Here is a 23,082-nt window from a genome sequence, read left to right as displayed (position 1 = left end):
CAAAACACTGCCAACACCATGTAATCTTAAATGACAAACCAATAAATACAGTGCACAAATTAAATCCTTAAATACTAAACAGGTGAAACTAATCACAATCAGACAGGGACTTACAGGAAGTGACACTATGTAACCTTAAATGGCAAACCAACAAATACTGAAGGGCCATTTGCAACAAAAACAAGCTTTTACTCGTTTTCCTGCTCTAAATGTCTTTCTGTTACATTATATAGATTGTTCTCTTTCTGCACATTACTGACTAATTTAACACACTTGCTCCTGATCACTGTTCAATACTGTAAATGTTTGAAAAGTATAAAATAACACTCAGCAAACTTAATAAAAACACAATATGTGAGACAAAATGATATTTTATTTCCTTTTCACCCAATTTTGATACAGTAACATTATAGAACAATTACAAATCTTTCTATCACATAAATGATGCAAAAATTTGAAAAATTAAAATGTATAATGACCTAAATATTATATTACGTGTCGCATGTTTGTGATCTGCTTTGACAAGGGTTGTTGTTACATGCCGAAAAGCTATGAACACAGTATGTGACATGTTTCTATGACAAACATGAAAAACAATGTACTGTACAGTAACAATATTGTAATGATGTAATGTAATTTTCTGTTATTAAGTCAAGGATTTCAATTTCATGGTTCTACCATAACATTAACAACTAATATGACTGAAACGATATGAAACTCTGAGTTTTAATCACGTATATAAACCATGTTTGTTCTTATTTGTCATTTATGAGAGAGCACAGTTCAAATTGGAGGATGTACCTGCACTCTGCACTTCATAGATCACGCTACAACGTTTTTGTCTGTTTAGTTTGGTTCCCGTAATTATTTTACTGACTTTAAATACCTCATAAGGAGGAATAAGAACCTCTCTTTCGTTTCCATACACAGAATAACGCTGGATGTCTGCTCCAAAGCATGTGACAATCTTAAAGCATGACTCTTCCCCAAAGTGGGCTCCAAGATAATCTTCCTGTGAGCTGGACGTGAACGAGCCAAAGCGAAACTCCTTGTTGAGAACATCCTGGCTGAAGCTAACACTGGTCCTACGATAGCTGGTCAGACATCTTTCTCTTTCAGGCTTTCCAGCATTGAGAGTTTGGATGGCTCTGGTCAGGAAGAAGTGAAGTGCATGGTACCTGAATGTGGTCTTATACTGGGATTTCTGGGTTCGAACTGCATTGTTCAGGTCAGGATAGATTTTTGGATAAACAAGAGTGTAAACATAAATCGCCTTGAACAGATCTTTTTCCAGTGGTTTTATCAGTTTATATTTACTCCAGTAGGCTTTTTCAGATATCTGCCAGGCCATTTTATAGTTCATGTCCATGTTTGTCTCATTCAGCAGGTACATATTTGCCTTTGCGTTCATTCTGTCACATGTCATCAACAGATTGTGGAGCCATGTCCAGTGGAAAAGTCTGTAACAACCAGGCATCAAAGTTAAAACATTAACATACATCAGTGCACAGCAGATGCGTTCATCTCTTTACTCATACACACCTGTGCGATTCCTGTAGCGACTCCATAAGTGATGAAAACCGCTGCCCAGAGCTGCATCACTGCCATCTTCAGTAGAAACCTGTTCACAGCTGTGATAACGTCTGGCTACTGCAGCATCAGGCGACGTGTTTGTGTACCAACAGTGAGGCCAGCTCACTTATATATTAGCACTTAGGGAAGTTCATCAGTGGGGGAAAGATGACACAGCACACATAATTTGTGTCATGGAATAAAGAAGAAACAGCTGCAAGACAACTGTAACCGTAAAAGGTAACAAACAAGCTCATTATTGCTGCTATACAAACTCAGAACACTGTTAAAAGACACATGACCAAAATGATGATGCTATGTGCACTAATAATAAGTTTTTAGATTGAGATTAATAATAAAATTCATGTCTGTTTTTTTGTCCGGTTTTTCTAATACATGTGAAAAGCAAGTGTTTTGTGGTGTTTCCATGCCAGGAACCCATGTGGATCGTCATTAGTGTGTCCCGAACTGTAGCTTCAAGCCCTCTGACAGAACCAGGTGTTTTCAGGATGTGCTGTTTAGGATGCAGAAGTTGACGTGCTGTAGGGGAGGAAGGTCACAATGTCCTTCTTGTCTCTCTGAACTCTCTGAACAGGCCGGTACGTTGCTAATTGGAGTACAACCACATCTGTTTGATCCAGAGTCATTGTTTTCCTCAAACATGGTAGTTGTGCCCAGTTGATCCATTCTTCACAGTGAGTAAGCAGCAAAGCCCTTCTAAGTATCTCAATAAACAACACAAAATAAGTGACAAAAGAAGGAAGTCTAACTTGTAGGCATACTCAGTGTGTGTGTAACCCTAGAGCACTATATAAGTATATATAAGTATAAACATGATTTTCAGTAGGTTACGTTTTTCTGGGTGTCTGGAGTCAGTGTCTTCACCAGGGAAGTCTCACATGTCCCAGAAATGGGTGGACCAAAGACCAAGTTTCCAGTATCGTTATTTTTTTTGTTTTCTTAAACTTCATATTTTTCTGTAATTCTCGAGCATGTGTTTAGGATCTTCCTATAGCGAAAGCGTTCCAGGGCTAAATGCACCTGAGAGTCATAATAATGCACCAGAATGTCTAAAAAATAGACTTCGCTAAAACAGGACCTTTGAACTAAGCTGAGGCCTGTGACCTGGCAAGCTTTCATTTCAGAAACAGAAAGTAGAAAATAAAGAACAGTCATGTAAAGATGTAAAACCTATTTAACCACACTATCACAAAATCTGTATTTCTGATAAACAACAGTCATGATTACAGACTACTGTACTCTGAGTCACCACCTTTTAAAGAAATGGCAGGAACCACTAGTGATTCCATCTATTATAATAGAAAGGCTGCTGTTCTATGTACGTGTTGCTGCATAGTCACATTAAAACATCTGAGGTTGATGAAGTTCCTCATTTTAATTACAGTAAATACTGTAACTTTCTGGGAGCTTATTGGATGTGTGTAGAGTCATTTTCAAAATGAGTAAAGCTCAAGTTAAATGTCCATCAGACAGAGCTTCATTCCTCTGAGATGCTCTGGTTTCTCGTCCAAATCCCCACAGTGATGATCAGCATCAGAGAACCCAGCACCACAGCTACAAAACCTCTGCTTCTGCTTTACAAGGACTAGAGAGATGATGAGCAGCATTATTACACATGCCAGCATCTTCACCAAGCTGCCTACAGGCCGGTGAGGTGGGACCATTCTAAAGAAGGCTTTTATCCTCTGGGACCTTAGCTCACAGTTTAAATCAGCCCTGGGTGTCTGGGTGCTCTGCAGCTTATAGACCACGCTGCACCAGTCGTCTGTCCGTACGTCTGTGACTCTGAAGACCTCATAGGGAGGAATCAGCAGCTGTCCCGTCTGATCTGCAGCAGAGTAATGCGTGATATCTGCACCGAAGCACGTGCGGATCTCGAAGCAGGACGTGTTGCCATGAAAGTCGACACAAAAGGTGCTGAAACGCGCACAGTGACAAGGACAGGGCTGACTGCACTTTGTCTGGCTATGATGCAGAACATGGAGAGCAGTTTGAAAGGACCAGCTGCAATGCAAACATGGGCGTCGAGTTTACCTTTGACAATAATATAATTTAGACAAGAAAGGTTTGTCTGCGTGAATGTTTCCATCAACAGATGCACAGAGCTAATGAATTTAACAGGCACTCGGAAATATAAGCATATTCCCTCTGTATTATCCTCACTTCATTGGCTGCCTGTGCATTTTAGGATCCATTCTAAAAGTTTTTTATCTGTTTTTAAATGTTGTACCTTACTGAGCTCCTCCATCCATATGCTTCATCACGGTCACTCAGATCAGGTGACCTGCTGCTTCTCTGTGTACCGAACACTAAACATGAGCTCAGAGGGAACTGGGCCTTTGCAGCGGCAGCTCCAAAACTTTGGAACGCCTTGCCCATTCACATTAGGCAGGCCTCATCCCTGTCCATTTTTAAATCTTTTCTTGAAGCCCACTTGTTTGCACTGGCTTTTAACACAGTCTGAATTGGCATTATTTTATCTGTATGTTTTTAGTTGTTTTTATTAACTTCTCTTGTCTTAATCTTTATTTCAATGGTATTTTATATTATGTACTGTGCTCCTATTTCTGTTTATTATGACTCTTAAAGTACAGTTATAATTTAATTTGATTAATTAATTAATTTGATTATTTTCATCAAACAGAACTGAAGAATTATTTTTTATTATTCATACAGTAAATGCCGCATCAGTAACACTTACACAAATTTTTGACAATCTAACCTTATCACGTCTCAAAAGTGCCTCCCACATTGCAACATCAAAAGCATTCAAATAGCCCTTATAGTTGCAGAAATATACCCATATTTAGAAAGAAAGTAGGAAAAGACGTATGAAAATGGGCTAGAATAGGTTTTAAACTAATAAATACCGAAAGCAGGTGAAAACAAGACATCAGTACAAAACAAAACACGAAACATTCGCGCCCCCTGGTGGCCTGAAGAGCCATTTGCAACAAAAACGAGGTTTCACTCGTTTTCCTGCCTTAAATGTCTTTCTCTTATCAGGACTGTTCTCTTCCTGAACATTACTGCCTAATTTAACATGTTTTACACTCTAACTGCACCAACAAGATAATCAGCAGTGGTCTGTACTATTTCTAACTTGCAGAGCCCAATCTCAATTTTTTTAATAGGGCTCCTGGTCACTGTAATAAAGATTGAAATCTCAAACCACAACAATACTGTGAACTTAAATGAAAATAAATAACTACACAAAGAGAAACTACAAACTAAATGCACTGTATAGACAGTATAAACAAATAACACAAACAGACAACTAAATAACTGAACTAAAAAAATCACTGCTAAAGCACGGTACTTAAAAACAAGACTAGAAAGTAGAAACTAAACATGTAGTGAAGGACATGGACTAAGGAACAAAACTGCATACAAAACAAAACACTGCCAACACCATGTAATCTTAAATGACAAACCAATAAATACAGTGCACAAATTAAATCCTTAAATACTAAACAGGTGAAACTAATCACAATCAGACAGGGACTTACAGGAAGTGACACTATGTAACCTTAAATGGCAAACCTACAAATACTGAAGGGCCATTTGCAACAAAAACAAGCTTTTACTCGTTTTCCTGCTCTAAAGGTCTTTCTGTTACAGTATATAGATTGTTCTCTTTCTGCACATTACTGACTAATTTAACACGCTTGCTCCTGATCACTGTTCAATACTGTAAATGTTTGAAAAGTATAAAATAACACTCAGCAAACCTAATAAAAACACAACAACACACAAGTGAGACAAAATGATATTTTATTTCCTTTTCACCCAATTTTGATACAGTAACATTATAGAACAATTACAAATCTTTCTTTCACATAAATGATGCAAAAATTTGAAAAATTAAAATGTATAATGACCTAAATATTATATTACGTGTCGCATGTTTGTGATCTGCTTTGACAAGGGTTGTTGTTACATGCCGAAAAGCTATGAACACAGTATGTGACATGTTTCTATGACAAACATGAAAAACAATGTACTGTACAGTAACAATATTGTTATGATGTAATGTAGATTTCTGTTATTGAGTCAAGGATTTCAATTTCATGGTTCTTACATAACATAAACAACTAATATGACTGAAACGATATGAAACTCTGAATTTTAATCACGTATATAAACCATGTTTGTTCATATTTGTCATTTATGAAAAAGAGCACAGTTCAAATTGGAGGATGTACCTGCACTCTGCACTTCATAGATCACGTTACAACTTTTTTGTCTGTTTAGTTTGGTTCCCGTAATTATTTTAGTGACTTTAAATACCTCATAAGGAGGAATAAGAACCTCTCTTTCGTCTCCATACACAGAATAACGCTGGATGTCTGCTCCAAAGCATGTGACAATCTTAAAGCATGACTTGCCCCCAAAGTGGGCTCCAAGATAATCTCCCCGTGAGCTGGACGTGAAGGAGCCAAAGCGAAACTCCTTCTGGACAAAAACTTGACTGAAGTAAACACTGGTCCTACGATAGCTGGTCAGACATTTTCCTTTAGGCTTCCCAGCTTTGAGAGTTTGGATGGCTCTGGTCAGGAAGAAGTGAAGTGCATGGTACCTGAATGAGGTCTTATACTGGGATTTCTGGGATCGAACTGCATTGTTCAGGTCAGGATAGATTGCTGGTTTGTTGAGAGTGTAAACATAAATTGCCTTGAATAGATCTTTTTCCAGTGGTTTTATCAGTTTATATTTATTCCAGTAGGCTTTTTCAGATATCTGCCAGGCCATTTTATAGTTCATGTCCATGTTTGTCTCATTCAGCAGGTACATATTTGCCTTTGCGTTCATTCTGTCACTACAGCCTTGGTACATGTCATCAACAGATTGTGCAGCCATGTCCAGTGGAAAAGTCTGTAACAACCAGGCATCAAAGTTAAAACATTAACATACATCAGTGCACAGCAGATGCGTTCATCTCTTTACTCATACACACCTGTGCGATTCCTGTAGCGACTCCATAAGTCATGAAAACCACTGCCCAGAGCTGCATCACTGCCATCTTCAGTAGAAACCTGTTTACAGCTGTGATGACGTCTGGCTACTGCAGCATCAGGCGACGTGTTTGTGTACCAACAGTGAGGCCAGCTCACTTATATATTAGCACTTAGGGAAGTTCATCAGTGGGGGAAAGATGATACAGCATATAGAATAAGTATCATTACAATAAGGAAGAAACAGCTGCAAGACAACTTTAACCATAAAAGGTAACAAACAAGCTCATTATTGCTGCTGCACAAGCTGAGAACACTGTTAAAAAAAACAAGGCCAAAGTGACCACACTATGTGCTAATAACCAGTTGATAGATGGCTCCACAAGCATCATACAACAGATCATATAGTTCATTATACTGCACAGTGCAACTTACATCTGTTTGTTTTTGTTTAGATTGAGATTAATAGTAATATTTATGCCTGTTTTATGGTCCTGTTTCTCCGGATTCAATAAAAAAAGAAAGTGTTTTGAAATGTACGAGATTTTTGGCCAGCTAGCAACTAAAAATAACTGCTTTAATGTCCCCTAATCTGCTAGTTTAAAAATATTAGACCTTGTGATGTTTTCATGCATTTCTGCTAACCCCCACCAATTGCCAGCCTTGTGTTGCAGGCCCGATGTGGTGCCAGGGGATATGGTCGGGCCAATGGGGGCGGGGGCCCACTCTGGGCGCGGGGGCATCTCCTGGCGGGCTCCCTACGGACCGTGGGTCCTCGGGCTCCACTCTTTCAGGCCGACCCTCCCACCAAGGGGAATATTTGCCCCTGGTTCTCATGGGGCGGACAGCGTTGACCCCCGGTGGCCCACTCTGGCCTCGGGTGCTGTCTCTGTGGCTGCTGCAGCTCTGCCTGGGGGGCTTTGTGTGGGCGGCTTGGGTCGCAACACCTGCCCTCCTGGAACTGAAGGTGTGTGGGCTCCCTGGCTGCTAGGATTCTTTCCTCTGCTTGTTGGATGGGCGTAATGGCCGAGCTCCTCACATCACCCTGGCTTCCACAAGTGGCATTGTTCATGCACCAACGTCTGCCTCACCCTTTGGGTGAATAATATCGAGCTACAGCCTTACTAACCTTGTACAGTAGTGGGACACTCAACACCTGAGCTGATAAACAGGCTTTCTAAACCCAACTTTAAGTATTACTGATACTTATCACTACCAAGATCAATAATGTGTAAATATGGAAATTTGTGATTTGTGGTTATCAGCCCATACGTACTGTATGGGCCGGTAGGTGCCCACTGTTCTTCGCAGTGAGAAATCCAGCACTAAAAGGAGGTGTCTGAGCAGAGTCCAAGGTGTGTGTGTGTGTGTGTGTGTGTGTGTGTGTGTGTGTGTGTGTGTGTGTGTGTGTGTGTGTGTGTGTGTGTGTGTGTGTGTGTGTGTGTGTGTGTGTGTGAGATAAACCCTAGTCTACATGTCTACATTGACTCAGGTGAATTCTGAATGGACCCTTTTAAGGAGCTCACTAAACAGCACAAAAGAAGTGACAAAAGAAGGAAGTTGAACTGGTAACATACTCAGTGTGTGTCTAAATGCACCTGAGAGTTATATAAATGTGCCGGATTATCTAAAAAGTGGATTTCATGGATACAGGACATTTTAAATAAGATGGGGCCTGTGACCTGGCAAGCTTTTATTTCAATATAAAATAAAAGTCATGATTACTGACCACCACAACTCTGAGTCACTAGTTGCACAAGAAATGGCAAAAACCACTGATGCTTCCTTCATTATAACAGAAAGACTGCTGTTCTACAGTGTGTACATGTTGCTGCATAGTCAAATTAAAACACCTGAGGCTAATAAAGTTCCTCATTTTTATGTCACTAAATTACATGGGTTTATTGGATTTATACACAGTGATCCCCAAAAAGTCAACCTGGGAGTAAAACATTAAATGTCCCTCAGACACAGCATCATTCCTCTGAGATGCTCTGGTTTCTCGTCCAAATCCCCACAGTGATGATCAGCGTCAGAGAACCCAGCACCACAGCTACAAAACCTTTCTGCTTCTGCTTTACAAGGACTAGAGAGATGATGAGCAGCATTATTACACATGCCAGCATCTTCACCAAGCTGCCTACAGGCCGGTGAGGTGGGACCATTCTAAAGAAGGCTTTTATCCTCTGGGACCTTAGCTCACAGTTTAAATCAGCCCTGGGTGTCTGGGTGCTCTGCAGCTTATAGACCACGCTGCACCAGTCGTCTGTCCGTACGTCTGTGACTCTGAAGACCTCATAGGGAGGAATCAGCAGCTGTCCCGTCTGATCTGCAGCAGAGTAATGCGTGATATCTGCACCGAAGCACGTGCGGATCTCGAAGCAGGACGTGTTGCCATGAAAGTCGAATGACTGCCTGGTTGCTCCTGCCATGACGAAGGCGCCAAAACGCAGGCGCGCGTCGACGGGGACGGGGCTGAAGCGTTCCCACGTCCTGTGATAGGCGACGCTGCACGACGTCTGGTTTCCACGCAGAACCCGGATGGCGTCCGTCAGGAAGAAGTAGAAGTAGTGAAACGTGAACAAGGAGGTGCTGTACTTGCGTTTCCCTGTTTTTACGGCCCTGTTGAATTGCTCCCGGAGTGGCTGTGTCCCGGTGTACAGGTACAAGGCGACAGCGTGGTCGCCTCCCAGCTGCTCGTGCGCAGGCTGCTTCGCTTGTTTCTCAGCTAACGCCCAGGCGCCGCTGAAGTTTCTGTTGTAGTGCCACTCAAAAACGCCGAACAGGTCGATGACGGAGGCGGCTTCTGGCCGGCAGCCGTCATACATGTCATCGATTGAGTCGGGCGCCATGTCCAGAGGTGACTGCGGGGACAGATGATTGACAGCTGCAATGGGCACAACTTTAAGAGTTTTAAAATCAGATGTAATTGTACTGTACATGTTTTGGTGCAACTACAAGAAACAAGGGCCAAGTCACCTCTGCTGGATCCTGAGGCCTTCTCTCTTCTGTGAAGGGGTCATAGAACCATAGCAACGCCGCCACCACCAGCAACGCACACAGGCCTGCACACCTCCCACACACTGGCCTAAACTTCATACTGACTGGAAACTAGTACCGATGCAAATGTAAACCTGTTTTATCATTGTTCTCCATCAGCTGTTTCCCCTCGCGGGTGGTTTGAAGCAGTTTGAAAGGTATAGTTTACAGGCTGCAATGCAAATATCAGCAACAAGTTAGAACCAGGAAGATGTGCCAACAATGTAAGGCTGTCTGCATTTTACCAGCAGCAGACGGTTACCTGGCGGCACAAGCGGTACCGTAGGACGTCCACAGAACCGCATCCGTGCTGTGCATATCGAAACAATGGTAATACAAAACAGCCACACGAAAGGGTCAACTGTAACATACAGTACTCACCACTTTTACATAGTCCACCACACTGTTTGCTTTAAATGGAATACTATGCAGCAAGCAGGTGCTTGATACTGGCAGTGTGCACATTTAGTTAGCGCTGCTATAATTATATATTCTTATTCAGCCTGTTCCTTCACTGTATATCTTTGTTGTGTATTACCTGGCTCAGTTCCTCTTCCTGTTTAAGGTGCTTGGAGGTGTGGCTTGTTTCTCTAGAGGCTCAGATCAGACCAACACACTGACAGGACAGGGGGAGCTTTGCATTGTTTGTCATGTTGGATTGATGGTTTGTGCTGTCACTTTGTTTTATATTTTGACTTTGTCATTCTGCACAAACCAAACCCTGTTTTGTCAGTATCTGTGGCTTTCTGTGTCTGCCCACACGCTTGCGTTAACACGTTTAGTGGGTTGTTCCGCATGTGGTAACACCAGTCAGTCCTGTTGTCTGGCTCAGATACTGTATGATGGCTGCGAAAGCTTCAGTCTGTGAGCATCAGACTCCGACTCGAACTCACGACTCCAGTGACGACTCCATGATGACTGCAGGTCCAAAGCCACAGTTGTGCCTGATAAAGGTTTAATGCAGAGGTCCAGTTCAGGATCAAATTTCAGTCAAGCCTGGAGCGATGCAGAGCACAAAGCTACTGTAGGGAGCCTGCACACAAGTACAGTACATGGACAAGCGTCATTCAGTCCCCTGTAACCTTCATAGTAGGTTCTGATGAGGAGAACCTCACTAGGAGTTTTGACGTATACGCTTGTTTTGGTGCAGACATAACTCGTTACTCAGCCTTAAACCAAAATAACCAGGTTCTGATTCCTCCATAGGAGATTTTTAAACTTACTGACATGGCGTCATTTACGGACTGAAGGGCAACCTCAACTGTGTTTATGACAAAGACAACGATGTGTCATACTCAATATCTGCATTGCCAGAGTTTTGCTCATATTAGTCATTATTGTATTGTTTGTATTGTTATTAGTGTCATTATTGTATCTCTTTTGTTACCTTCTGTCATAGTAAACACATCAGACCTTCATTGTTGCACAGCAGAACCTACGAATCCACAGGAAGTGTAATTCCAAGTCCAATTTAAAAATGACTTTTATAACCATATAAATTAAAGTTGTCATGACTAACATTGGTGTTGGTCGTTGTCTTATTGCTCTGTGGCCTTCTGACTGTTTACTGCAGTTTGGCAATACTTCAGTATGTGTTTCTAAAACATCCATCCATTATTGTGAAGATGAGTCATACTGTAGCAACCAAACCTCTGTCTTGTCACATTGCATGTTGTTAATCATCCAAGTACAATAACTTCTTCAATCTGGAGAACATCTCTGTCTGAGCAAGTCATCTGTAAGTGAGCTGCTGTGCATAGGTGGTGCAGTGTATCACGTGCCCCTGGAGAAAAGAATGAATTCTCCATTGCACTGAGACATTTTACTGATAACACAGAAACGATATCATAAAACACACACATTGTTCACCGACATTTCACAATCACTTATTGATGTTAGTTCCCACCATGGGAAGGAAATCCACTCCTCAAATCTTCCATGAAGCTCACAGGAAAAGAAACAGCTACTGCAGCACCTCCTGTCAAGACACCAGTCCACTAGACATTCTGCTGTGAGTGTATGAGTCAACTTATCCTAATACACAAAACTACTACTACTAAACTGTAATAATATGATAACATTCAAATATACGCAAAATGTTTGTATCCTGTGTAGTGTGAGTAATTATCACATCATGTGTTGTCTACTGTAAAGTCTGTGGTGGAAGTCAGCTGTCACCCCATAAGCAAAAAATTACTTTGTCACACGCTGATCATCAACAAAGTACTCTGAACAAATGAAGTAGTAGTAGTAGTCACACAACGAAGAAATGTGAGATGTCACACACACACACACACACACACACACACACACACACACACACACACACACACACACACACACACACACACACACCCACACACACACACACACACTGAAGATAGCAGATACTGTATCCAGACTCAGTGCACTTTACCAGCACAAGAGTGTGTGCAATTAATAATTTTGGTATGTAAGTAAGGTGTGTGAGTGCTGACCTTCAACATTCTGTAGTGGGTTAAATTACTTTGTTGTTGATTTTGTCTTTACTTCCGTATACATTTAAATATATCACTTTAAAGATATCACGGCACAAATATTGTGCAGCTGAATATAATGTATTTAAGTAAAGATTTGTGAAATTTGACTTAGCAACATTCCTATTCTGATTTAGTAATAGTATGCTAAAAACTCTATAACATGATATTCAGTTATAAAATGCTGGATGTTACTAGCCCGACTGAGATTTAACAGTAATTCATCGTCCAGCTACCTGTTGAAACACTTCTTTCACTTCTTATCGCTGATGGGAAACATTTAACAGATGAGCCTACGTCGTAAATACAGTAGACATACTGAATTTGGCCATAGTATTTTCCGAGCAAACCAGTGGAGCCTACATCTAACAGGCTACAGACTGGCTACATACAGTATACCGTGAAGAGACACTAAAAACACTTTAAAGAAAATGTATATTGTACAGAACTGTCCAACGTGGCCAGGTCTTCACAGACGGTCTTCATTTGTTTATTGCAAATAAATTCTCAAATGCCTGGGATGAATTAGTGATTTGTTTCATCCTGCTTTCCATATTAAACATTAGTTAAAACTTCCTCAAAGATTTTTACCCACATTTTTTTGCTGTTAATTTACATATCAGATTCTATAGCATATTTCTGTAATTTTGAAATGCTTTGTTGTAAATCTTTTTTGTGAAAAGTCTTTTACCAGTTTATTACAGTATTAATACTTTGAGGAGAGACCAAAAAATTTTTTGCAATGCATAATGGGGATAAAGAAGCTTTGCCATGTGCACCTGTACAGACATTGCCTTCACATTTGAGTAGGTTGCAGAGATTATTTGCTAAAATTAGCTTGTTTGCTAGAGAGAACTACCAAAAGTCAAGTTATAAACATATCAGAATTTTTCATTCAGTTGTCCTTGTACAAAAACTGTTCAGTTTAAGAACGTCTTCACAGAAAGGAAAAGGCCAGTGCTGTTAATTCTAAAGTATATGTGCTGTGTAAATAATTTATTTCATTATTAGTATGTCATTGTGCAAGAACATTGAATAAACCCACAATTTCAGACCGTTTCAGACCAAGGCTACATGAGATTGTCCAGAAAAAGATGACTCCAGTGATCCCTCAGAACTAATGGACTTTGAATGGGACTTTATATTAGTCAAACATCTATACGCTCTGTTTCATGTTAGCCATGTACTCAAATAAGTTATCTTTTGGATATTCATACACTTTCACCTCTCTTATGTTCACTTGGTGAATGACCAAGTCATTCAGTCTGTCAATTTCTCACTTTAGAAAAGGTGTAAATACTGTAAACAGTAATGAATTGCTAAATATTGGCCAGTATTCTATTGTTATGGTACAAAATAACAGCTTTTTCTTGTATTTACTAAAACGGTACCAAGCTGTAAATTTCAGCTACATTAAAGCACTGTTAATCTACAGTTACAGAATGGCAACTGTCCTGCCTGTACAGTTCCTGTTGTTTAACAGGAACCGGTCTAAGAGTGCAGAAACCAACATCTTCTCTGACCTTTAGTTTCAGCTTTCAGATACAAACGCAAATATTACTACACATTTCACATTTCTGTTAAAACACTCTTAAGATCTTAAGATGGACAGTATAATCAGAGTCTCTCTCTCTGATCTCTTGAACTAACCACTTTTTTCTGTGCTATTACACATTCTGTGGTTTAGCACCTTCAGCAGAAAAGATGTTCCAAATACGGAAGGAAATATTGTGAAATGTAAATGCATGATGTTAAACTAAAAGGAGAAGAGAATTCTTCTGTTCTACTTATCAGCTCATCCTGCTTCTCGGCCATCATGACTGCCGCACAGATACTGAAGCTCCTGGTGGTCGTCTCCATGCAAAATCTCATTCCCAGCTTCCAGCCGCTCTTCAATCTAGACGGAAAATCCCTCAGTCACCGTGACATCACACGAAAGGCGATCCTCAGAAAGACAGCGGAGGTCTGCAGAGACATTGCTGCTTCTGAGGGACTGAACTTCAGCCTCCCTGTAAGTTGGACCGACAAAGGCAGAGAAAAGGGAAAACAATAATACTGTACCACCGGTGGGCATATGCTGTGATGAATTAACCTTATTGATCCCTCATTGGGGAAATTACAGTTTTTCTCAGTCGCTTTAGTACAATTCTCAGATCAGAATTGAAGTTTGCAAATATATGTGTGCATTTCTCAAAACAATTTGTACAAACAGCAAAACACTGTGGATTTCTTGCAAAATCCTGTAAATTCTAGTTCAACTCTCAAAACTAAGTTTTTATGTCATTGAACGTGTCAGTGGCGTCAGAATATCAAGTCCTTGTGTCATTGTCTACGAACAAGACAGTCAAATTACTTAGTCATGTTGTCAATATTACTGTGTACTTTGGAGGGAGGACATAAACTATGGCTAAAGTTTGGATGAAAATTACTGTAAAATGTAAGTTACACCTTTTTGTTTGATTGCAAGAGACTGGACAATAGCAGCCAGGAGGGTCATTTGTTTATGTGGCTGATAATCATAAACTTTCCATCCTGATGCCTGATGATATTGGAGCGATGAAAACTCACATTGTTCCAAACTATCACATACGTTGGCAGGTGATCTCCACTCTGACCCCTCTTTTCTTCAGGGATGAGATCTCTGTAGAGAGTTTCTAGAAAGGTGATAAGATGCTCTGTGTTGTATGGACCAATTATGGGAATATGTGTAAGCACACCATTGTCAGACATAGAACATTGTGTTGTGCTGCAGCCATATATATATATATATATATATACTTGCCAGTCGATGATTATTGAGATGCACCTTTGTTAGAGAAAGTCAAGTCACCTGAGAGCAATTTACCAAATCAGGACAGAATTAGAAAAAAACATATAATGGAGATGTATAGAAATATGTTTGTCACATTATTACAACTTGGTCAATCATTTTGCAGTTAATGACTTAAACGATGAACTACTGAGTAGATGTTTTTAGGAGTAAGACTAATGCACCGTGAACTATATAATACATTTTGATCAACATGACATAAACAATTGATAATGTAGCAAAGAGCAGGGAATTGTACATAATCATTTAAATGCATGTACCAAAGCATTTGCAACTTGTTCAAAGTAGCGAGAAACTGCTTAAATGATGTGCACACGTGACATCATGATGTAAAGATTGAACACATATTTTTGAGAATTTCATTCTGATCTGAGAATTGTACTAAAGCGACTGAGAAAAACTGTAACCTCTGCATTTTTACCTATCCCGAGGGGAGCAGTGGGCAGCCACAGTGCGACGCCCGGGGAGCTCAAGCGAAGTGTCTTAATCGAGGACACACTTGGTGCTCTGGTCATTACTTTGAGCAATGTTACTGGTGTTACTGTAATTGCACTTGAAGCAGTGTTTGTATAGTAAATATACTGTAGATTTTTCTAACCTACACTCAGACATTTGTTCTTCCTCTGCAGATTGATGACAATCTGTCAGCTGACAAGGTGCAAAGGGCCTGTTCTTCTGCAGGCGCGTCCAGTTCAATCTTCTCCAGTATCGGCTTTCTAACCTCCATCACCACTGTGTACCTGAGCAACGCACAAGTGGATTTGTTTTTCATTCTGAGTGCGAGGCGACACTTTGACAATGAGACGTTCCAGGAAGGACGAGATATTATCACAACAGGTACAAACATTGCTGTCAGACAGACTCATGCAGCAGATGAAATTTTGATTGTGATATTGCGATAGTAGAAAGACTGACAATACACAGCAAACACTGCACTAGAGAGTTTTGCCAGCAGGTGGTGCTCAATGGAAGTATTCAACTCAAAACCTTTAACCCTATGGACATCTTAGTTACAGTAGACCACGTATTCTCTTTTTGCACTAGAAAAGTAGTTTGCTCTAATCCATTCTATGTTGTCTTCTCTGCTGCATGTGAGGTTTGTCTGCTCTGAAGGCCAGCGTAAAGATGGAAAACTTTTTCATAGGAAGATGGAATCTAGGGGTCATCTGTCACACTCTCCAGGTAAACCTCATCATCATTTTGTTATCAGTGTAACATCATTTTGTTATCAGTGTAACACAACAATTAAATGCTAAACCAGTAAAGAAGTCATGTTTCCATTTGTGTTTGCCAAGGACTTCTACAGTCACAGCAACTGGGTGGAGCTGGGGAGAACTTCTCCGTACAGCGCTCTGATCAGAGCAGACCAAGCTCTGCAGAACCTGACAGGTGGGTTCTGCTGTCTGCCTGTGGAACCCACTGTTGTACTGTGTGATTAGTGTGAAACTACTCATTTTAAGCACAAACACAAAGGGCCTGTGTGTTTATCCAGACAGTATAATTTTGATATACTCCTTTAACATTTTGTTAGTTGTTGTGTGGCTGCAGGTCCAAATACTCCAACCTGTAGAAACTGTGCAGGTGGAAGCTGTGATGACAATCTCCTGCCTGAATTGCTGCAGCAGGGTCTTCTCACTACAGGCTACTTCAACCCTTTCTTCTCATCCAAACCTGCAGGTAGCTTTTTTTTTTGTTAATTATTTTTGATAACACTGACGTGACATGACCAAACACTTTTGCTTTGCTGTAAGGTAAATGCAGCCATGGTGGTTTATCTGACCAAACCAGCAGGCGAGATCCAGTAGGGGGCATCAATAAGGATCATTCTGGATCCAGTCATGGTTGGCTTCACCAAAGAGCAGCTGATTTGGCTATAAACGCCACAGCAGAGCTACTGCAGGACATCAGGCTAGCTGTCGGAGACAAGACCTTTTTGCGGTATATGCCTTTTTACTGGGGCTAATATCTACCCTTTAGAAGAGGAATGAAAACCATACGTACTGTAGAGTGAATAGACACCATCACCATGAGAAGCTCATCATGTTTCTATGCCTCTTTTTGCAGATTTATGGGCCTCTCCTTTGCCCCTGTGCTGTGTTTTGTCATTGACACCACAGGCAGCATGAAGGATGACATAACTGAAGCAAAGAGAGTTTCTTTTAGCATCATTGATGGATGGAGGGGAACTGAGCAGGAGCCATCTGGCTACATATTAGTACCTTTCAATGACCCAGGTACATACATAAGGATGAGTACTCTGTATAGACTCTGTACAGTATATGATGCCTTCTTATGCAAACCTTATGTAGTTTATACTAATGTTCACTGCCCGGACATAAAAATTAATTGCCACCACAACAAAAGATCATACGCTAAAATTTTGTTGCACTGACTTTAGCTTTGATTATGGCATGCATTCAAGATTTATTTCAATCCAGTGTTGCAATAATTTTTCATCAAGATCTTGCATTGATGATGGTGTCACAGTCCAGGTCATTTAGCCACTGCACTCAATCATTTCCGGTTTTATTTTGTACCACTTCCTGTTCAGTGCCCATGTTTTCAGTTCCAGCTTTACCTCCGGTTTTAGTTTGACGCACCTGTCCCCTGTTACTAATTACTCACCTGCTAACTATCCAGCCATCATCTTCACTCAGTATTTAAGCACCACCCCTCAGTCCTGCACCTTGCCAGATTGTCTTTGTGTATCAGCCAGCAATCCAGCGTTATTCTCATGATCGTGAACCTGTGTATGACCTCGCTTCTCCTGACCCAGATTCTCGTCTCATCTCTGATCCTGCCGTGCCGTGAGTTTGACCCTAGCCTGCCTTGACCACCGCTTGTCTAGACCCTGTCTGTACCGAACCTGCCTGATCTGTGTACCGACCCTTGCCTGCCTGACCACGAGCGTGAATAAACCCTGTTGTGCACTGAGCCTTGTCTCCGCTGTGCGTGTGGGTCCGCTGCCTTGAGTCCGTGACAGATGGTAGTGTCTGACCGCTGCGCAAAGTCTTCTCAATGAAAAGATTCTCAATGGGGTTAAGGTCTGGACACTGTGGTGGCCAATCCATGTGTGAAAATGATGTCTCATGCTCCCTGAACCACTCTTTCACAATCTGAGCCCGATGAATGCTGGTACTGTCATCTCAGAATATACTTGTGCCATCAAGGAGGAAAACATACATTGATGGTAATATCTGGTCATTCAGTATATTCAGGTAATCAGCTGACTTCATTCTTTGAGCTCATACTGTTGCTGAACCTAGACCTGATCAACTGCAGCAACCCCAGATCATCAGTCCAGGTGGCAACTTTTTTTGTCCAGACAGTGTCTAATCCACTGATTAATATAAGTGATTCATGTCATGATCAGATATTGGACCAGTGACTAAGACAACCAACGCAGATGTGTTCAAAATCAGAATCAGGAGCCTGACAGCAAATGGGGGAGGAGACGAACCAGAAATGTGTTTGTCTGGACTGCAGGTGAGGATTTTCACTTACGTTCTTACAATCTAAACTAAAGGCCTGCAATTCTAGAAATGAACACTCAGTAAGGTATAGTTTTTTCCTCGTCGTGTGCTGTAAGTGACCGTCTTCTTGTGCTCTTTCTGGCTGGTAGCTTGCCTTGACTGCTGCTCCACCGCACTCTGAGATCTTTGTGTTCACTGATGCTCCAGCTAAAGACTTGCTTCTAAGCAGCACCATCACTGCACTTATAGAGAGCACCAAGAGCAGGGTAAGAGCTGACCTTTCAACATCTTTGCCTACAGTACGTGTGTCTATCACAGTTTTAATTTAACTTTCCCTATAGGTCACTTTCATCTTGACCAGCGCCTTTGCTAGTCGACGCAGAAGGTCTCAGGAAATGAATCAACAGACCATTTCTCCCTCTGATGCCCAGTTGTATCGAGACCTAGCTCACACATCTGGAGGTCAGACTATTGAGGTCACCAAGTTATCACTGTCTCAGGCCACTACTGTAATAGAGGACTCATCAGTTGCTGCTGTGGTAGGACACTGAAGAAGTACTAAATCTGACTGAAGATATTTTTGTGTGTTTACTGTACATGTTTTCTGTTCTCTTTTTCCTACAGGTGACTGTTTTCCAGAGAGTGTTGGATCCTGGAAGACCTGAAAACTTCACTTTTTCTTTAGATGGTTCATTAGGAAATGTCATCGCCTACATCACAGGATTCTCAGTTGTCTCCTACAGTGTCACCAGCCCCACAGGTGTCATTACTGCTGGTTTTCCATTTATCGGTTTCTCCCTCCATGATCTTCATATCTTGAAATTGGCTTGTACTAGTAAACAGTTTGGTTGGTTTCTGTCTACTTCAGGTGTTTCTCAGAGCTCCAGTCAACTCAGTGGTCCTCTGGCAACTATCACCACAACAGGAAACCTACATCGTTTAAAACTCAGCACTGAATTTCAAACGGGACTTTGGCAAATCAGTGTTAACTCCATGTCTTCATATACTGTCAAGGTCACAGGTCAGAAATGGTTCAGTAAAGTGCAGTGTTGTGTGAATAATTGTTCACCTTCAGAAAATCATTGTCTGCTGATGTATCTGAACCAGTAAATAGCTGTATTGATTTATCTGATTTATGTATGTTCACATCAGGGCAAAGTTCAGTGAGCTTCATTTATCACCTAGTGGCGTCATATGAAGGAGCTCACGGGGACTTCAGTCTAATGAACGGACGTCCTGTTTCAGGTCAGACTAAGAGAATTATTTTCATCTTTTACCATACTCTCTACTTATCATTTCTGTCTTTTTATGGGTTATACATTATGTTCATGTACGATGCCCAGTTAAAGTATCACTGATATATTTTCACATTCTCTCTTATCACAACATCCAGGTGACAATGTCAGCCTCTTGGTCTCTGTGACAGGAAGTGATCAAGTAAAGGTCACAGAGGTCACGCTGCTCGACAGCTCAGGGCCAACGGAGGTCAACGGATCACTTCAGGCATGTGCCATGTTACTCGTGACCACCTTCATAGACTTTAGTCACCACTTTACATATGTCGTATAACATATGCTATCACACTGAGAAAACACAAACATTTCTTTAATTCAGTATTTTGACAAATGTAGTGAGGCCTATTTATATGAATCACACCAACATAAAGCTTTTGCTGGATCAGATCTCTCACTTGTCTTTGATGGTTTCACTTCTTTCTCTTTGTCTGATCTTTGACTTGTGTGGGAAACTCTGACATAACTGGAAATATCTGTATACCTGGTAACAAGACATGAAGTAAAGTGGTTGGTCAAAACACACAACAATTCTTAACATTCCAGCCTTATGAGTGACTGTGTGTACCTGTATGTGTGTTTGTCCTCAGTCAGTGGGAAGTGGCAGCTTCTTGGTGACGTTCGTTGGCATTCCAGCAGGTGATTATGTAGTTACTCTGAGAGGAGAGGAAACCAGCTCCACCCCTGTCTCACTGCCCATCAGCTTCCAGAGGCAGGCTTCCACTAAGATTAGAACCTCCAGCATCTCAGTCATTGTGAGAACAATTCCCCTCATTCTTTTGTTGTTACTGTTGTTACTACTTCTTAATCATTAAAAGTAACCAGTACCTGTATTCATTCACTTTTTTCTAATCCTTTTGCTTTTGTTTTACCCCCCCTCCCCCCGTTTGTCAAGGCCAATGTCAACCAGACCAACATAGAACCTGGTTCCACCGTCTCCGTCCCTTTCACAGTGGCCACAACCAGCAATGGAGCTGTTAACAAGTTAATCAGAGTGCGGGCCAGCAATGACCGCAGCTTTGCTTCTACTTCACCCGGTGCTGTCACTGTAGATGCATCCAGTGGAGAAAAAGCCCACGGCACCGTGACTTTAACTGTACCAGCAACTGCTGCATCTGGAACCGATGTGACTCTTACCATTGAAGTAGAGAATGAAGCTGCAAGTGACATGAACTACTCTGTTCTCCGATTCTCTGTGGCTGCCAAGGTAAAAGACTTTAATCAAACCGTTTTTAGAATAATATTTTAAATTAAAACACATTATGCTTTTTTGTTTGTGCCTTTTTAATTCTTCCTCTTTCCGTCTTCTGTCGGATCTAGGTGGCAGATGTGTACCGTCCTGTGTGCCAGGAAGTCAGTACATCAGGTGTTTGCCCGTCTTCTTCCTCACTGTGCTTGTCGTCTCAGTGGGTATTTATCACTAATATCACTGATGGTGTCAACGGAACAGGCATTGAAACTGTCACCATAATCCAAGGGAATGGTTCCTTAAGCACCAGCACGGTAGCTGGAGCAGGAGGGGAGAACGTTACTGTGGCAACCTACAATTCTTCCTGTTGTTCACTCCATGTAGAGCTATCTTTTGTAGACCGTGTAGGAAATGTGGGGATATGTGTGGGGCAGGCAAGAGTCAACACAACTAGTAAAGAGCCCACTATTAGCACTGTGATTACAGCTACAGGTAACAGCCTCCACTGGAGGTCACACTACTGTATGAGCATGACAAACCCTCTCCTGATCAGTGGGGTGGTGTTTTTTCTCTGGAAGTGAAAGGTAAATCAACAGTTTCGCGCTCAAACCAAACCAAGGTGTTTAAATCCCACTCTTAGTGTGTGAAAACAGATTTTCTTCCAACTTAGCTTTTTGGTTATATTGAAAATGTAAGAGGTCCTAAATAATTAATAATTCAGACATGCCTAGAGCTGCCCTTACTGTAATAATCAAAAGATGCAATACTAAACTGGAAAGATTGTTTATTATTTACATTTAGGGCTTAAATTATAATTTCATACTTTGGCATTAAGGGGATACTCTAAGTGTCATGATTCATACTACTTCCTGTTTTATTTTGTAATACTTCCTGTTCAGTCGTCACCTTCCGGATCATTCAGCACACCTGTCAGCAGTTAATTAATCAGCACCGGTATATAGCCTTGATCTCACACTGACTCCAGTTGCCAGATTGTCAAGTCCAGTACTTCTTTCCAGCGTTTAGTACAGTATCTTGTCTTTCGTGTATTGATCCTGTTTCTCCTGACTACCGAATCCTGCCTGAACCCTGATATTACTGTTGCCTGGATAAGAACCCTGCTTGTATATCTGACCGTGAGTTTGCCTAACCCTTGTCTGTACCGTCACCGTGATCGTCTGTGTACCGAACCCTGCCTGTCTATTGACCTGAGATTGCCTGCTCCCTGACTGTGCCTTAAGACCGAGCTCTTGTGTATGACCTGGACCGTCTCACTCTGATTGTGGAAATAAAACCTGCATTTATTCTCATCACGCTTGTGTACTGTGCATGTGGGTCCGACGCCTGCCCAAGTCTGACACTAAGGGGATGGGTGAAATGCAGAGATAAATGTCCTTCACTGCTGGGATTAGTAAAATTTTAATTAATTAATTAGTATTCAGTTTAAATATTTCCTTCTACCTCTGTTGAGTACAGCTGTACAATAAACTGATCTGTGTTGTTGACGTATTATGTTTTTAAGTCAATTTGTTATTGGACAGTTGTTATTGCTGGAAAGTTTTTACTTAGGGGGCTTTGATGGGCCAAGGCAGATTCTGATTTACTGATTTAAGGTTTTGCTTTTTAAAAAAACACAACCTCAACAGAAGAGACTGTGTGGCTCCAGTTTCAATTCAATTTCAATTCAATTTTATTTATATAGCACCAAATCACAACAAGGTTATCTCAAGGCACTTTCGAGGTAAGGTTTAAAACCTTACACAACTAAACCCAACAGATCCCACATACTGTACAGCAAGCCTTTAATTCCAATTACAAATTACAATTACAATTACAAAAACAGTGGAGAGGAAACCTCCCTCTCTAATGAGGAAGAAACTTTCAGCAGTTGTCCTTATTTAATCCTGCCTATAGATGCATGTAGGTAATATTAGCCCAGTTTGCTGTAAAGACTTTAGTATGAAAAGGATATTTGTAATATTTACGCACTCTGTAATACTACTGTACATTTCTGTGTGGGGTGTAGGCTGACAAACACTTTGAACCATACAGTATGTCCACTGGTTAGTATTGCTGGAGTGACTGGAGTAGTCTTCAATTTATTACTGATAAATAGTGTATAGTCTATCTTTATACTATTCATCTCAGGTCAGAGGACAAAAAGGTTCTTATCTCAGGATGTCACAGATTATCTG

The 23,082-nt window shown here is 41.1% G+C and overlaps 4 protein-coding genes across 9 annotated transcripts; 1 reads left to right on the top strand and 3 right to left on the bottom strand.

Annotated features, from left to right (window-relative positions):
* Nucleotides 1-534: 534 nt before the first annotated feature.
* On the bottom strand, nucleotides 535-1,393 carry LOC114853791 (ecto-ADP-ribosyltransferase 5-like). The gene has a single exon (XM_029147589.2). It carries the CDS (start codon nucleotides 1,391-1,393, stop codon nucleotides 767-769), a length of 627 nt encoding a protein of 208 aa, XP_029003422.1. The 3' UTR covers nucleotides 535-766.
* A 4,364-nt stretch (nucleotides 1,394-5,757) lies between these two features.
* LOC114844088 (ecto-ADP-ribosyltransferase 5-like) lies at nucleotides 5,758-6,547 on the bottom strand. Its single transcript, XM_029131204.2, has one exon. The coding sequence runs from the start codon at nucleotides 6,451-6,453 to the stop codon at nucleotides 5,758-5,760; it is 696 nt and encodes a 231-aa protein (XP_028987037.2). The 5' UTR covers nucleotides 6,454-6,547.
* Nucleotides 6,548-8,406: 1,859 nt separating this feature from the next.
* Nucleotides 8,407-10,165, bottom strand: LOC114853771 (GPI-linked NAD(P)(+)--arginine ADP-ribosyltransferase 1-like). 4 transcript variants are annotated; one of them, XM_055511262.1, is made up of 4 exons: nucleotides 9,969-10,165; nucleotides 9,850-9,897; nucleotides 9,528-9,759; nucleotides 8,407-9,412 (listed from the first exon to the last, which is right to left on the bottom strand). In XM_055511262.1, the coding sequence occupies exons 3-4, from the start codon at nucleotides 9,645-9,647 to the stop codon at nucleotides 8,525-8,527; spliced, it is 1,008 nt and encodes a 335-aa protein (XP_055367237.1). In that variant the 5' UTR covers nucleotides 9,648-9,759; nucleotides 9,850-9,897; nucleotides 9,969-10,165; the 3' UTR covers nucleotides 8,407-8,524. The 4 variants fall into 4 exon arrangements, with proteins under 4 accessions (XP_055367237.1, XP_055367235.1, XP_055367234.1 ...); XM_055511260.1 differs by having other exon boundaries at nucleotides 9,850-10,165; XM_055511259.1 differs by having other exon boundaries at nucleotides 9,528-9,897.
* A 3,717-nt stretch (nucleotides 10,166-13,882) lies between these two features.
* On the top strand, nucleotides 13,883-22,200 carry LOC114853714 (von Willebrand factor A domain-containing protein 7-like). 3 transcript variants are annotated; one of them, XM_029147427.3, is made up of 17 exons: nucleotides 13,883-14,114; nucleotides 15,563-15,770; nucleotides 16,030-16,115; nucleotides 16,229-16,322; nucleotides 16,482-16,610; nucleotides 16,685-16,871; nucleotides 16,998-17,167; nucleotides 18,307-18,419; nucleotides 18,556-18,672; nucleotides 18,748-18,945; nucleotides 19,031-19,166; nucleotides 19,275-19,427; nucleotides 19,559-19,651; nucleotides 19,800-19,909; nucleotides 20,289-20,453; nucleotides 20,594-20,905; nucleotides 21,019-22,200. In XM_029147427.3, the coding sequence occupies exons 1-17, from the start codon at nucleotides 13,920-13,922 to the stop codon at nucleotides 21,466-21,468; spliced, it is 2,916 nt and encodes a 971-aa protein (XP_029003260.1). In that variant the 5' UTR covers nucleotides 13,883-13,919; the 3' UTR covers nucleotides 21,469-22,200. The 3 variants fall into 3 exon arrangements, with proteins under 3 accessions (XP_029003260.1, XP_055365432.1, XP_055365438.1); XM_055509457.1 differs by having other exon boundaries at nucleotides 19,800-19,913; nucleotides 20,293-20,453; XM_055509463.1 differs by having other exon boundaries at nucleotides 14,068-14,169; nucleotides 16,465-16,610.
* Nucleotides 22,201-23,082: the final 882 nt, after the last annotated feature.

The sequence above is a fragment of the Betta splendens genome, chromosome 1 (genome assembly GCF_900634795.4).
Source record: "Betta splendens chromosome 1, fBetSpl5.4, whole genome shotgun sequence".
Classification (NCBI taxonomy): domain Eukaryota; kingdom Metazoa; phylum Chordata; class Actinopteri; order Anabantiformes; family Osphronemidae; genus Betta; species Betta splendens.
The sequence above is the reverse complement of the archived record's forward strand: the minus strand, read 5'-3'. Positions and strand labels throughout refer to the sequence as shown.

Excerpts from the sequence above, each read along its gene's own strand:
- LOC114853791 (XM_029147589.2), bottom strand. The coding sequence starts at position 1,393 with ATGTACCTGCTGAATGAGACAAACATGGACATGAACTATAAAATGGCC.
- LOC114844088 (XM_029131204.2), bottom strand. The coding sequence starts at position 6,453 with ATGGCTGCACAATCTGTTGATGACATGTACCAAGGCTGTAGTGACAGA.
- LOC114853771 (XM_029147556.3), bottom strand. The coding sequence starts at position 9,647 with ATGAAGTTTAGGCCAGTGTGTGGGAGGTGTGCAGGCCTGTGTGCGTTG. Across the intron at positions 9,413-9,527 it reads GGCCTCAGGATCCAGCAGAG|TCACCTCTGGACATGGCGCC; the intron begins GTGACTTGGCCC and ends CTGTCCCCGCAG.
- LOC114853714 (XM_029147427.3), top strand. The coding sequence starts at position 13,920 with ATGACTGCCGCACAGATACTGAAGCTCCTGGTGGTCGTCTCCATGCAA. Across the intron at positions 14,115-15,562 it reads GACTGAACTTCAGCCTCCCT|ATTGATGACAATCTGTCAGC; the intron begins GTAAGTTGGACC and ends CTTCCTCTGCAG. Across the intron at positions 17,168-18,306 it reads AGTACCTTTCAATGACCCAG|ATATTGGACCAGTGACTAAG; the intron begins GTACATACATAA and ends TGTCATGATCAG.